Raw genomic sequence first — 15,501 nt, 5'->3', positions numbered from 1 at the left:
CACAGACACACACACACATACACTCCTACTAAACACACACACATACTTACTAAACACGCAAAAGACGCAAATCCAGGTGGTCATACTCACACACACACACACACACACACACACACACACATTTGCTAAACACACACACATGCACAACTAGATGCTGACAAAATGCAGGATGCACACACAGAGATGAGAGGAGAAAGAGAGAGAGAGAGTGAGCAGCTAGTGAGCCATCAGTGCAGGACAGCGCATTACTCAAACTCTCCTCCAAGTCCAAATGCTCCTTCTCTGTACTCACTGACCTCTCCCTCCCTCCTCTCTCTCTCCACCCCCTCTCTCGCTCTCTACCCCTCCCTCTGTCTCTACCTCTCCCTCCCTCCCTCCCCTCTGGCTGGTCTCCTGATGATGATAAGAGTCTGTAAAGACCCCTCCCTGCGTCAGTCTCCTCCCAACTGCAGCTATAAAAGGGACCTGCACTGCAGCTCTGAAGGCACAGACCCCCTCAACATCTGTGTGTGTTCATCTCTCTCTGCTCTTTTCTCCCTTTCTGGTGTCAGTCATCTCTCTGGTCTCCCGCACGGCTGATCTCCCGACGCTGTCATGGCTTCTTTGGGCTTCGACCCCTTCTTCCCCTCCTCCCACCGCCGCAGGGTGGTGCTGCGCAGCAGCGGTGGCAGCGGTGGCTACGGGGGTCCGTCTCGCTCCCGCTCCGTCTTCACCTCCTACTCCACCCCCCACTACGCGCTGACCGCGTCGTCGGGCCGCGAGCTGGACCTGGGCCAGGCGGCGCAGGTGAGCTCGGAGCTGAAGGCCGTGCGCACGGCCGAGAAGGCGCAGCTGCAGGAGCTGAACGACCGCTTCGCCGGCTTCATCGAGCGCGTGCACCACCTGGAGCAGCAGAACCGCGCGCTGGAGGCCCAGCTGCAGGCGCTCCGACAGCGCCATGGTGAGCCCACCTGCCTGCGCTCCATCTACGAGCAGGAGGTGCGTGCGCTGCGCGCGGCCGTGGAGCAGGCGCTGGAGGAGCGTCAGGCCGCGCAGGAGCGTCGTCGGCAGCTGGAGGAGGCCCTGAGGGCGCTGCAGGGCCGCTACGAGGACGAGGTTCTGACGCGCCAGGAGTCCGAGGGCCGGCTGGTGGAGGCGCGTAAGGGGGCGGAGGAGGCGGCGCTGGGCCGAGCCGAGGAGGAGAAGCGTCTGGACATGCTGCTGGACGAGATGGCCTTCCTCAAGCGGCTGCACGAGGGCGAGATCACCGAGCTGCAGGCCCAGCTCCGCTACAGCTCCCAGGTCTCCGTGGAGACAGAGGTGGCCAAGCCGGACCTGTCGGTCGCGCTACGTGACATCAGGGGCCAGTACGAACACCTGGCGCAGCAGAACATGCAGTCCGCCGAGGAGTGGTTCCGCTCAAAGGTCAGCACTATGGCCGAGACCACGGCCCGCCACTCCGATGACATCCGTCTGTGCCGCGATGAGGCGGGAGAGTTCCGACGCCTGCTGAAAGCCCGCGACCTGGAGATTCAGGCGTGCCAGAGCCTCAACCACGCGCTAGAGCAGCAGCTTCAGGAGGCCGAGGACAGACAGAGCGCCGAGGTCACCAACATGCAGGTAAGAAAAGACAAGGACATGCCAGCATGCAGATATGAACCGCCAGAGACATGAAGTAAGTACTGTATGTAGCATGTATTTACCATTTCCTAATGTGCAGCCAGGAAGTGGTAAATACTGTAGATGCTGATAGGGACCACTGCAGACATGTCAACTTGCAGGTAGGGACCACTAGAGCCACATGATAACTATGATAGACATGCCAGCATACAGGTGGGGAAAGAGTGGCAGACTGCAGAGAGTTGGGAATGACTACTGAGCAGTACTTGAGTTGAGGGGGGATGAGGGGGGATGGCATCCCCTTTAAAAATAAAGATGGTCAAAATCATCCCCCTTCTAAAACGGCCATCCCCCCTTCCCATCCTCCGTGATTTTGTCAATGAATGTGGACATATTACCTCTATTTCAGCATTTAGTTTTTGCAAATATTGAATTATCCAAAAAAGAAAAAGAAACTAACTTGACGGTAGGCTACTTGACTGTTTACTCATTCTAACAAAACCATAATGCCATTGTTTTGATGAATTCTCAATAGATATACACTACCAGTCAAACATTTGCAGAGACTTAGACATTTCCATTCCACTCCATAGACAGAATACCAGCTGAGATCATTTGCATTGTTTATTTTAATCAGGGCAGCAGATTTCAGATCACATTATGTGCTTACATAATTGCAAAAGGGTTCTGGACTGTTGTAGAAAGAAATGGCTGATCTTTAATGCAATATCTACATTGCCCATTATCAGCAACCATCCATCCAGTGTTGCAAAGGCGCATTCTGTTTACTAATCTGATATCATTTTAAAAGGCTAACTGAGAAAACATTGGAGAATATTTGTGCTTAAACAATAGTCAAAAGGGTACACTACTTGTCTCCCACCATATGCGCTGAAATCAGCACAAATGATCTGTCCCTAAATGTTAAATCCACCCCCCCTGAATTTTTTTTACAACTCGAGTACTGCTACTGTGTGTGTGTGTGTGTGTGTGTGTGTGTGTGTGTGTGTGTGTGTTGTGTGTGTGTGTGTGTTGTGTGTGTGTGTGTGTGTGTGTGTGTGTGTGTGTGTGTGTGTGTGTGTGTGTGTGTGTGTGTGTGTGTGTGTGTGTGTGTGCGCACGTGTGTATGTGTGCGTGTGTGTGTGTGATATTGGGGGGCTTCAGAGGTCAGCTCAGTGCAGGACGAGTTCTGCATCTTGTTTACTTTATTGTTACATTATCTCTCTGTTTTGTCATATTTCCATCTGTCCATCTTTCTCTCCTTCTCCATCTCTGTCCATCCTCGTCCCCTCTGTGTCCCCACCAGGACGTGATTGCCCAGCTGGAAGATGAGCTGAGGAGCATGAAGAACGAGATGGCACGCTACCTGAAGGAATATCAGGACCTGCTCAACGTCAAGATGGGTCTGGACATTGAGATCGCCGCCTACAGGTCAGTCATGCGCAACACAGGCAGTCCCACCAGTGAAAAACTCACAAGCTCTGTGAACTTGTTTGTGAGAATGTTCTAAATCTGCTGTTTCTGAACGTTCTCTCTCTCTTTTTCTCCTACATACACTCTTTCTCTCTCTTTCTCCCTCTCTCTATCTCTCTGTCCTACAGGAAGCTGCTGGAGGGGGAGGAGACACGCTTCAATGTGGGTGGAGTCGGGGGCATGTCCAGCGTCTTCTCACACACCATCTCATCCACACCCTCCTTTGGCCGGCCCGTATTCTCCGTGCAGGCCAGCCTGAGCTGTGGCGCCCCCTACCTGCTGGGAACGCGCCTCCTCAGCTCCTCTCTCTTCAGCGACGACCTGATAACCTCCAGCCAGGCTCAACAGGCCGAGGCCAGCCCAGTGAAGGAGGAGGAGGAGGAGGAAGAGGAGAAGGAGAGAGATGAAGAAGAGGAGGAGAAGGAGGAGGAAGAGGAGGGAGGAGATGAGGGAGAAGGCGATGAAGATGTAAAAGAGGAGGAAGTGGGAGAGGGTGAGGAAGAGGCACAGGAAGTGAAGGAGGGAGAAGGAGAGGGTGAGTGACAAAATCTCATGTGCATCACACGAGTGATCCTCTCATACCTCAGACATCATCTACGAGTGTTATATTCACATATCTCATATATTCATCTACGAGTGTTATATTCACATGTCACATACACTCATCTACATGCTTTATTCACATATCTCATACACTGATCTATGACCTCATACATTAAACATGTAATTAGACCTCATACATTAAACATGTAAATTTCCTCACAGCACCAAAAGTCTCATCATGTGCTGTCTTTATATTTATGAGTGAACAAACAAACAAATATCATGAGACCCCATCCATGTTAAGTCTAAGAGTTCCATGAGATGATATGACATGGAATGACTGGGTTTAAAGCACTTTGTGTTTCTTTCCCCAACAGAGGACGCAGCTGGTGAGGAAGAGGAGGCAGGAGAAGAGGAGGAAGATGCTGAAGGAGGAGAAGAGGGAGAGAAGGAGGGAGGAGAGGAGGAAGAGGGAGGAGATGAAGAAGAGAAGGAGGAGAAAGGAGAGGACAAGAAGAGTCCACAGGAGGAGAAGAAGAGTGAAGCAGAAACTAAACCAAAGAAAAAGTAGACCAGATGCATCCAGACCCACGGTGCTAAGTGACTTTAATGAATGGCATCTCAACACATCTCTCCTAAACACTCGCGTGCACACACACACACACATGCACACAAAAATACACACACATACACACACACACACACTCACAGACACACACACACACTGCTGTCATCATTATGAATGTCCAACTCCAAATGCAAACCAACATTGTGGCTGCAAGGAAGAACCCTACCAGGAGCTCGTGCTGAGTGTATGCATGGACCCCCAGTGTGTGTTTGTGTGTGATGGTTTCATTTGTCTACGCAACAACTGTTAGCTGTGAGTAAGAGTGTGACTGCTTGTTCTGTGTGTAAAGAGGCTGAGCAATCCCCCAGGCAATGCAGTTAGCTTACGAGTTTGGAGCCAAAACCTGCCTGTAACCTTAACACAAGTGTGCTTAAAACATGATCCAAATGCCTTAGAATCCTTCAGAGAGGGACCATGATGATTTACAAATAAAGTCTTAAACTGCTTCACTTCACTTTGGTCCAAGTGTCATTATGAATGAATGAAGTGAGTCAGTTCACTAGTTCGTCCATTGAATTGCTTTACACTGAGTACTGAGAATAAGCATATTTGGCTTGGAAGCAGGCCGTGGTCGTGGGATTGCAATAATGGAGTTCACATGCTAGTGATGTCTGCTGACACCCCCTATAGATAAGGGGTAATATGAGCTGATATCCCCTATAGATAAGGGGTAATATGAGCTGATATCCCCTATAGATAAGGGGTAATATGAGCTTCGAGCTAATAGGGAAATGGAGAAAGGGAGACGGCTTTGCAACTCCAGAGCTTGATGTAGTGAGCAGGTAAGGAGGGTTTAATGATCTCCTACAAATGGAAGTTGGGTGAGTGATGGCTGTCAATCAAACCTAAGGGCTCCTCCTGAACTTTGTATATAAAACATAATTTGGTGTTATGGCATGTGACTCTCAAGGCTAAACACTGACATTACTTCAAAGATAAACTGGTTGCCTCAAAAAGCTAAACTTAAAAAGACAAATTATAAAGACCAAAGACCATATTTGGAAAAGAATAGCTGTTTGAATAGCTTATTTGGGTTGGCTAATGTACATTATGAATAAGCCCATATAACAATATAAAGTTGGTTAGTTAGCAAGCTAATTATGCTAACATTGAATGTTAGCTACCAGGCAAGTTTGTTGTCAACATCAGGAAATTGAGGGCAAATTAGTTTGATGGAACTGTGTTCAGCTGAATCTCATCTGATTTTAAAATGAATGTGTAATGTGTAACTGCTAGTGATTTCTCCCATTGACTCCCACTGCGTGCTGTTAAAATCTCCTGGAACCTAGAGCGAACAAGAGCACGTAAGCCAGACCGGACTTCAAATCGCGCGTGCATCTGAGTTTAACACGCACACAACGGAGAGGGAGAGAGAGGGGAGTGGTGCGTGTGTGCCTGAAGCGCATCCAAGACAGAGAGCATCCTGGTCTGTTTTGCTAAATCAACCAATCAGTTTTCAGTGTAGGAAGGCTTATATCCCTTATTAACTTAATTAATCAGTCAGTGTATCTAGGAACAGGAGCGTTATGGCAGAGTCAGTGCCCCTCAAAAAGGAACATTTAAGACCCATTTCACATCAGACTACACAAAAGTGTACCCAATTGTTTCATAAGAGCAGAACATAAGTCTTGCACACTGCACTGTTTGTAACAGTGACTTTAGCATTGCTCACGGCGGGTTAAATGATTGCAAAAGACTTGTTGAGGTGAGTTTAACAAGTGTAATTTCATTTGCATATTACTCAGGCCTATACTAGATGGCTAGTTGCCAAGGCTACATGAAAAGGCCAAACTACCAAAATCTAAATATTTTACTATCACAATTTCTATCAATAGGCCTTCCTTATTTGGTGTACTGACTAGACATTATCGAACAAACATCTGAATTTCAGTATCTAAGTAGGTTAGGTTGGGATGTCTGCTATACATTGTTGACATTACTGTTAAAATGCACTTCCAGTATAGTGAGTATCGGCAAAACCGTTTATCATTTTTATGTTGAGGTGGTGGGGGTGTTGTCGGCAGCTGCTAAAAGTAACTAATAAAGTAACATGTAATCAAACTTAGTTACTTTTAAAATCAAGTAATCAGTAAAGTAACTAAGTTACTTTTTAAAGGAGTAATCAGTAATCAGATTACTTTTTTAAGGTAACTGTGGCAACACTGTAAGTGACATAAAATGTTTTAGCCTAAAAAACGTGTGGCATCGCTTAGAGCACAAAGTGTCCTTTAAATTAACTACAAAGTGGCCTTAAAATAAATGTCATCTATCAACAATAACACCTGTGTATGGTATCTGCCATTATTTGTTGGGGCAGCTGTGGCCTACTGGTTAGCGCTTCGTACCTGTAACCGGAGGGTTGCCAGTTCAAACCCCGACCAGTAGGCACGGCTGAAGTGCCCTTGAGCAAGGCACCAAACCAGGCTCGGACTGGTAATCTGTACAACCGGGCAAATGCTCGGTGGGCCGGTGACCTCCGGGGGATTTTTTAAAAAAAAGAAAAAAGTTATTTAGCCTATTTGCGGACCGTCATGTAGACCTAGGCCTAGCCTATAAATGCAGTTGCATCCATTTGGATTGGTGGGTGACAGGTCAATCATTTTAGCCTCTTCATGACAGGTTCAGTGTGTGTTACGATCGCGCCCCCCTGCCCCACCCCTCAAGTGGATTTGTCCAAGCAGCCGCTTGGTTTGTGGGGAAATATAGATTAGTCCATGCTGGTAGCCTAGGCTCTATAAGTGCCCTCCGCTGGCTGGTGTTCACATCATCGCAGTTTAACCGTAAACAGCAATCAGAGGTGTCTAGTTTTATTCCATAAATATATTGTTTTTATAGACGTTAGTTGCACGCGCTACCAAGAGCTTCCATTTACTGCACCATGTAGGCTACTGTAGTGCGGTTTGTCTGTCAACATAAAAAAAAACTCCGGGTAGCCTACAATTTTCGCACAATTTGGTGTGAAAGTGTAGCACAGGTTAAAGAAAACCTATTCATGTTTGGACTCAAAAGGAACTTCAAAGTATTTCCCATATAGTAGCCTTTTAGCTCACAACGACAGTGAAAGTGAAACTTGGAAAGTGGAAGTCTCTCCACCGAGTGTTACATTAGATGCACAATCAATCGCGATTCGATGCACGTAAAAAGTATCAACTGGTAGGTTAGTAACAAAGGTAGCCTAATTTTGCAAAATGTGATGACGGCACACAAACTTGGGCAAAAACGTTTAGTATACACTTGTGGTGATAGCCTACAGTTAATGTGAATCGCTGACTATAACCAAATAGGCATAAAGGCTGTAGTTGTGTTTCTACAACATGTTGGCAAAAATCGTAATTTCTGTCAACTATGACGATCTCCATGCATGTTCAGTAGCCTATATTTTTCATTTAGTCAAGCAGTGACATGTGGTTTAATGCATGGGGTAACATGACGTGAGACAGACAGAAGATGAGCATATCTTTAGTAGCCTATCCCTGAATCCTGTCCCTCTCAAATCACTTTAAAATGGTGTGATTAGCAACCAGAATTTAAAAAAAAAATCCCGGAGAGACCCCCCGGACCCCCGTGTTATTGTGATTATAATAACCTATAGGTCCAAATCTAAATGTTTGGGTTCAGTTTATGAAGTGTTGCATGATACTGTGTGTTTGTTATTTATGGGGGGGAATCAGGGGGGGATTTTGGTATCGGTGGGCTTGTGTGTGTGTGTAGGCTATGTGTGTGTGTGTTTGGGGGGGGGGGGGGGGTTCGGTCCAGTGGTGGGCCGGTCCAGGAGAAAATTGTCAGGGCCAAATTTTGTTCCCAGTCCGACCCTGCACCAAACCCCTCACTGCTCCCCCCAGTGCCACTGTTGTTGCAGGCAGCTCACTGTGCCAGGTGCCATTAGTGTGTGCTTCACCTCACTGTGTGTTCACTGTGTGCTGAGTGTGTTTCACTAATTCACGGATTGGGATAAATGCAGAGACCAAATTTCCCTCACGGGATCAAAAGAGTATATGAACTTATACTTATATACTTGTTTCTGGTTAGATCAGGTAAGTAAAACATCACAGTATCACATTCAGTTTATGGCCACACTAGATTATTTAGGGCATGTAAGGGTCACTCTAAATTAATAAGTTAAATAAGTTTTTTTTCACTTATAAGCTCACAAAAGTTAAGCAAATCATCTAATTTGTTTAAGTTGATGTTACAATTAGTCTTGACAGAAGTGAGATCTGCTGGAGTAATGATAACTTTATTGTACTTAGATTATCCACACTGTTAAAGGATAGAGTTATGTCACTAAATTGTTTGTCAATGTTATATGATAATTGAATTAGTAAAAATGAGGAGATACCCAAAGGCCACTGAACACGTGCAGACACAAATATCCCCCTATCAGAGACACACACACACCATGCTTGGAAGATCTGTATTGCTTTATTAAGGCAATGGGTTTTCCATATTGCTCTGGAGTTGTAAACAGCAGTGTTTGTGTTTGTGTTTGTATGTTTCACAGCTGAGCGCACCGGGCTTGCGGCGCAATTAAGGCGGGAAGCGTCTGCAGCATAGCACAGCCGGCAGGTCAGTGGGGTCAGAGCAGACCAGAGGTCACCGACACGTTTGAGGGAGTCGCACCTTTGGGACTTGACGGAGAGTTTGCGCCTTTGAGATTTATCACTAAATTGAATGTGCCTCTGGCTTCATATTAGCGCTCATATAGCTCCTGTCCCTGACACTGCCCAAATCTCCCTCACCATCCTCAGCATTACATGCAGTTATAGTCTCTTGCTGTGGAGCTTGTCTTAGTGGTTTTGACTCTTTGTCTACTCTCGCCCTGCTCTGAGTTTACTTCTCCTTCACTTCTTTAGCGGCTGGGGCAGATGTCTTTCCTGCTTTTTTGGCGGTGGTTTTGGAGTCTTTGACCTCTTCTGCTGGCTTGCTCTTCTTGGCAGGCTTGGCCGCCACCTGGTCTTCATTGCTGATGGTTTCTTCAGTGCGGGTGAGGACCTTCTCCTCTTTGGGGCTGCCAGGAGTCTTGGAGGGACTCTTCTGCTCCTCCACTTTGGGGCTGCCAGGAGACTTGGGGGGACTCTTCTGCACCTCCTCTTTGGGGCTTCCAGGAGACTTGGGGGGACTCTTCAGCTCCTCCTCTTTGGGGCTGCCAGGAGTCTTGGGGGGACTCTTCAACTCCTTCTCCTGCACCTCCTCTTTGGGGCTGCTAGGTGTCTTGGGGGGACTCATCTGCTCCTCCTCTTTGGGGCTGCCAGGTGTCTTGGGAGGACTCTTCTGCTCCTTCTCCTGCACCTCCTCTTTGGGGCTGCTAGGTGTCTTGGGGGGACTCATCTGCTCCTCCTCTTTGTGGCTACCAGGTGTCTTGGGGGGACTCTTCTGCTCCTCCTCTTTGGGGCTGCCAGGAGTCTTGGGGGGACTCTTCTGCTCCTCCTCTTTGGGGCTGCCAGGAGACTTAGGGGGACTCTTCAACTCCTTCTCCTGCACCTCCTCTTTGGGGCTGCTAGGTGTCTTGGGGGGACTCTTCTGCTCTTCCTCTTTGGGGCTGCCAGGAGTCTTGGGGGGACTCTTCTGCTCCTCCTCTTTGGGGCTGCCAGGAGACTTGGGAGGACTCTTCTGCTCCTCCTCTTTGGGGCTGACGGGAGCCTTGAGGGGACTCTTCAGCTCCTTGTCCTGCTCCTCTTTGGGGATGCTAGGTGTCTTGGGGGGACTCTTCTGCTCTTCCTCTTTGGGGCTGCCAGGAGTCTTGGGGGGACTCTTCTGCTCCTCCTCTTTGGGGCTGCCAGGAGACTTGGGAGGACTCTTCTGCTCCTCCTCTTTGGGGCTGACGGGAGCCTTGAGGGGACTCTTCAGCTCCTTGTCCTGCTCCTCTTTGGGGCTACCAGGAGACTTAGGAGAACTCTCCTGCTCCTCCTCTTTTGGGCTGCCAGGAGACTTGGGGGGACTCTTCTGCTCCTCCTCTTTGGGGCTGCCAGGAGACTTGGGGGGACTCTTCTGCTCCTCCTCTTTGGGGCTGCCAGGAGACTTGGGGGGACTCTTCTGCTCCTCCTCTTTGGGGCTGCCAGGAGACTTAGGAGAACTCTTCTGCACGTCCTCTTTGGGGCTGCTAGGTGTCATGGGAGGACTCTTTTGCTCCTCCTCTTTGGGGCTGCTAGGTGTCTTGGGAGGACTCTTCTGCTCCTCCCCTTTGGGGCTGCCAGGAGTCTTTGGGGGACTCCTCAGCTCCTCCACCTGCTCCTCCTGCTTCTGCTCAGGTGCTGCTGCCTCCTTCACCTCTTTCTTGTCACCTGCCTGTTCTCTTTCCTCTCCCTCTAAGTCACTCTTTTTGTCTTTTTCTCCTGACTCCTGTGCTTCATCTTCCTCCTCCTCTTCTTCAGCACCAGCCTTTTGGGCTTTGGTACTGCTCAGCTGTGTTTCCTCAATCTCAGACTCTTCCTCCTCTCCCTCACCCTCTTCATCTCCCTCTTCTCCACCCTCCTCCTCCTCTCCTGTAGGGGGAGTAGCGCTCAGTTTGGGTCGCTTGGAGACAGCCACCTCTTCCTCCACGGCCTCCTCCTCCTTCTGGAGTTCCTCCACTACAGCAGCCAGGTCATCGTTCAGGTCCGCCTTCTTGTCTTCCTTCTTCCCTTTAGAGGAGGTCATTGGCTGACAGTATGGGAAGGCGGGGCTTGGGAAAGAGTCAGCAAATGGCCTGAAGCGAGTCTCCTCCCCCTCCAGTAGTTTTCTGCACAGACACAGGAGGTGTGAACACACTTATGCAACACACTGCACCATTCAGCAAAGAGATTCACCTGTACAACACATGTCAACACACTGCATCATTCAGCAAAGAGATTCACCTGTATAACACATGTCAACACACTGCATCATTCAGCAAAGAGATTCACCTGTACAACACATGTCAACACACTGCATCATTCAGCAGGGTGAATCACCTGTACAACACATGTCAAAACACTGCATCATTCAGCAAAGAGATTCACCTGTACAACACATGTCAAAACACTGCATCATTCAGCAGGGTGATTCACCTGTATAACACATGTCAAAACACTGCATCATTCAGCAGGGTGATTCACCTGTAGGCTGCGATCTCAGCGTCTAGGGCCATCTTGACGTTGAGCAGGTCCTGGTATTCCCTGAGGTGGTGACCCATCTCACCCTTCATGCCCTTCAGCTCCCGCTCCAGCTGATGAATCATCTCCTGGGAGACGGGAAAGAGAAGAGTCTCATCAGCAACACATCTTTCGACAGCACTAGCTTTTACATCCCGACATCTTTCAGCCAGTAAGCAACAGAATCTTTCTGAATAAAAACGGCTAGGTTCTCGCTGTTAGCACTAGCTTTTTACTTCTGTCAATGAAGTAACTTTATTCCGATCATCATAGCAACCGCCCGTCATGCCCACCAAGTTTGATGTTTTTCAATTCAATTCAATACAATTTATTGTACTTATAGAGCGCCAAAACATTACACATGTATCATGGCGCTTTACAGAATGTAAGCAATCAGAGAAAAAAGAAAAGAAAGGAAGAAAAGAAAATTAATAAAGAAGGCCCATAGGTAACAAGGGCGAGGAAAAACTCCCTAGAATTGGAGATACATAGGAAGAAACCTCGAGCAGATCCACGACTCCAGGGCCTAACCCATCTGCCTAGGGTCAATACAGGACAGTAAGGTCTGTATACATGACAAATGCATATGATAGTCAGGTGTAGAGAATAGGACATGGTGTTTAAAGCACCTGAGGTGAAAGTTACAAAAGGTGGGATGATTACGTATCCGGTATGATAATGCATTAATCATGATTTAGTGACAGAAAGTGCAAATAGTCCAGCGTTGGAATTGTCCAGGGGAAGGGAGTTGTCAAAGGACATGTGGTGGGTCGGCAGACGGCCAGGGATCCGGGCAGAGTTGTCATAGGCAGGTGATGGGTCGCTAGGCTGCAGGCAGCAACAAATCAGGGGCTAGATCCTGCCTAGGTCTTGCCTTGATGGGTGACTGACTTATTTATTTATTTTATGGCCATTGCAAGATCGTATGGATGGCAATGTCAATATGTAGTATTTATATTTTATCTTTTATGTATTTATTTCATATTTCATTTATTTATTTAATTTTGTCTCAAAATAAAACATTCCATAGGCATGACAATAAAGTATATTCTATTCTGTTCTATTCTATTCTATTATATTATAATTTAGGCAGAAGCGGGTGTGCTCTCTGGTTTGTTTATACTTCCTGCATATATTTGGTGAAATAAAAGATAAAGCAAAACGGGAGCAAGTGTGCGGACATTCAATATTTTTATTTTTTTATTGTCTGACCCTTTTGTCCTGCACCTGCGTTTTGGATGTGCGCACCTCTACCTTAGCTACTTCCTGCATATATAAATAAATTACTATGACTATGACTATTTCTTACTAAGTTTATGCTGTTTTCATTGTATGCATATGCATATATTGTATGCATGCACACAGGGGTGTAGTGGTAAAATAAGAGGTGGGTAAACTATGAATTATGTGATCACGATAAGGTGGACTGCACCATGTGGTATCAGATTTTTTTTTAAAGGAATTCAGAACAATTTTGTATTGAAGGTGAAGATTATTGTCCAATGTTTATAACAATGCCAGTGGAATCACATGGTGCCTAGAGTGTTGATGATTGTACATATTGTGAATGTGGATAATACAGTGTGAATTTTGAATGTTAAAAGTTGCAATTGGTGAATAAACTCTTTTGAGAGGTAGATGAACTCTAATAAGAGGTGGATAAACTCTATTTCTGACATTTCAGAGGTGGATAAACTGCGTTTACTTCCGTTTAGCATCCACGACAGCCCTGCCTGTGCATTTTTTTATTTTGTGCGTTTCAATATGCAGACTGATTCAACAGGATAGTGTTTTACTGATAAATGTTTAAATATTTAAATGTTAAAGTGTCGAAGTTACAATTATTTTCAATGAGCCCAAACTAACCTGGTAGCTGCCCAAGTCGTTGTTATGCCGGTCTTCGATGTAAGTCAGCTGTCTCTCCAGGGACTCTTTGGTGCCGCGGAGAGTCTCCAGTTCCACGTTCTTCACCTGCAGCTGCCGGCGATAATCTGCGATCTCATCGCGGACAGATTTGATCGCGTCCTTATTCTGGTCTGCAGCGTCCGTGAGTTTGGCGTAGCGACACTGGAACACCTCTTCCGCCTGAAGAAAGTTTTGGGGTGAGAGACCGTTCAGCTGCTCGCGTATTTCTCGGAGCGCAGAGGTGATGTCCGTTTTACTGTATTCCCGCATGTCTACCGGGACTTGAGCCTCTTGGAGCTGCGCGAGGAGGTCGTTGACCTCTTGTTCGTGGTTACTGCGCAGGAAGTCTGCCTCATCCAGGAGGGACTGAACTTTGTTCTCCAAATCCAATTTCATCAGATCCGAGTCATCTTTTTCCTTCTTCATTTCCCGGATTGACATCTCGATTTTTTCTCTAAAGCGGGCTTCATCCTCGTAGCGGTTTTTGAGACGGTGGATGTCGTCTTCGACGTTATCGGCATCAATAATAATCTGCACTTTCTCTCTATGCAGTTGCTCGAGCGCGGAGCGGAGTTCGCCGAGCTCTTGGTCGAAAGCATCACTAAGTTGCGACTGCGTGAACTTTTTCTGCCGGAGTTCTTGGATTTCAGTCTCCAGCAGGTTGTTTTGTTCTTCCAGATACCGGACTTTATCGATATAACTGGAGAATCGGTCATTCAACCCTTGAAGTTGTTCCTTCTCGTTGTTGCACATGTGGTCACCATTGAATGCGGATGAGAGTTCCAGACTGTCTGGCGCGGTCGTGTACGCCCTGCTTGCTGGCATCTTGGTAGTTCTTTTGTAGGAGATGGACATGCACCCCGGATTTCTCTGAGACCAGGAGTGTGATCTTAGGCTGGCGGGTGGGGATGAGCGGTTGCTCCGAGTCTCGAGCATTCTCCTGCGGGATGGAGCCCCGATGACATCCATTGTGTAGCCCCGGTGTGCGTGCTCTGCGGAGATGGTGCGTCTGTCGGTGCGTCCTGACCAGATGTCGAGTGTGAGAATGCGGTGAGTGTGGGGAGATGCAGTGGACTGCTGCCCCGCTGTATTTATAGAGCCGCAGCTGCGTGTCTACATAAATCAATACAGTGATGAAGGGGAGGGTTTTTTTAAGGTCGGAGAGGCGATAAAGACAATTCCTGATGGTTGCCTGTTAATGTGCGAATGGGAAACTACTTTAGGCACCTACGAGAATGGAAGTAACTTAGTAACCTCAAATGTCACCCTTTCAACTCTTAAAAATGTGTATTTTATCAGGCAGAATGAAAAATGATGACACACTGATGTATGTATTGTATGATGTATGATGTACCTATTAATGAACCATAAACATAGTAAATCTGACCTGTAGCCTATCCTAGAAATACATTTAATTTATGTGCGTCCTGGATGTTAGTTAAGCAGTGCAAAGCAGTTCAGCAGTGATGATATTATAATGTTGGGGTTCAGGTGTGAGTTGTGGCTGCGGGAGGCTATGTTAGGGTTCAGGTGTGGGTTGAGTGACTGACATGAGCCTTATTGGTTAGGTTCAGGTTTGGGTCTGAATTTGACTCTGGGGTTCAGTTTGGTGCCAGGTTAGGGTCGTTTCAGCTCCATTGAGATGAATGAGTTAACCTTTGAAGAGGAAACACCCTGAATTCTGTTCCCATGGAAACCGCAAGCTCATGTGCTTATGGCTGTGTGTGTGTGTTTGTGAGTGTCAGTGTGTGGGTGTGGTGTGGTGTCAGGAAGTATTCAGTGGGGAAGCAGAGTCAATACAGGTGGCAGCACCTGCTGAGTCAGACCCACAAGGGGACAAGACTCATGAGGTCACGCACACACACACACACACGCACACACACACGCACACACACACACACACACACACACACACAGACACACACACACATACACTCCTACTAAACACACACACATACTTACTAAACACGCAAAAGACGCAAATCCAGGTGGTCATACTCACACACACACACACACACACACACACATTTGCTAAACACACACACATGCACAACTAGATGCTGACAAAATGCAGGATGCACACACAGAGATGAGAGGAGAAAGAGAGAGAGAGAGTGAGCAGCTAGTGAGCCATCAGTGCAGGACAGCGCATTACTCAAACTCTCCTCCAAGTCCAAATGCTCCTTCTCTGTACTCACTGACCTCTCCCTCCCTCCTCTCTCTCTCCACCCCCTCTCTCGCTCT

The 15,501-nt window shown here is 47.4% G+C and overlaps 3 protein-coding genes across 4 annotated transcripts in view; 1 reads left to right on the top strand and 2 right to left on the bottom strand.

The window, feature by feature from the left end:
- Window positions 1–15,501, bottom strand: part of LOC121714945 (tripartite motif-containing protein 16-like) — a 1,397,702-nt gene that overhangs the window by 1,253,344 nt on the left and 128,857 nt on the right. The gene's annotated exons all lie outside the window — the stretch shown is intronic.
- On the top strand, window positions 439–3,615 carry LOC121715628 (neurofilament light polypeptide-like). Its single transcript, XM_042101498.1, has 3 exons — window positions 439–1,599; window positions 2,906–3,030; window positions 3,201–3,615. The coding sequence occupies exons 1-3, from the start codon at window positions 595–597 to the stop codon at window positions 3,613–3,615; spliced, it is 1,545 nt and encodes a 514-aa protein (XP_041957432.1). The 5' UTR covers window positions 439–594.
- LOC121714934 (neurofilament medium polypeptide-like) lies at window positions 8,646–14,445 on the bottom strand. The gene is made up of 3 exons (XM_042100171.1): window positions 13,219–14,445; window positions 11,317–11,441; window positions 8,646–10,961 (listed from the first exon to the last, which is right to left on the bottom strand). Exons 1-3 carry the CDS (start codon window positions 14,224–14,226, stop codon window positions 9,074–9,076), a joined length of 3,021 nt encoding a protein of 1,006 aa, XP_041956105.1. The 5' UTR covers window positions 14,227–14,445; the 3' UTR covers window positions 8,646–9,073.

This window comes from Alosa sapidissima, chromosome 8, assembly GCF_018492685.1.
Source record: "Alosa sapidissima isolate fAloSap1 chromosome 8, fAloSap1.pri, whole genome shotgun sequence".
In the NCBI taxonomy this organism is placed as follows: domain Eukaryota; kingdom Metazoa; phylum Chordata; class Actinopteri; order Clupeiformes; family Clupeidae; genus Alosa; species Alosa sapidissima.
Note: the sequence above shows the minus strand (reverse complement) of the source record. Positions and strands in the feature narration are given on the sequence as shown.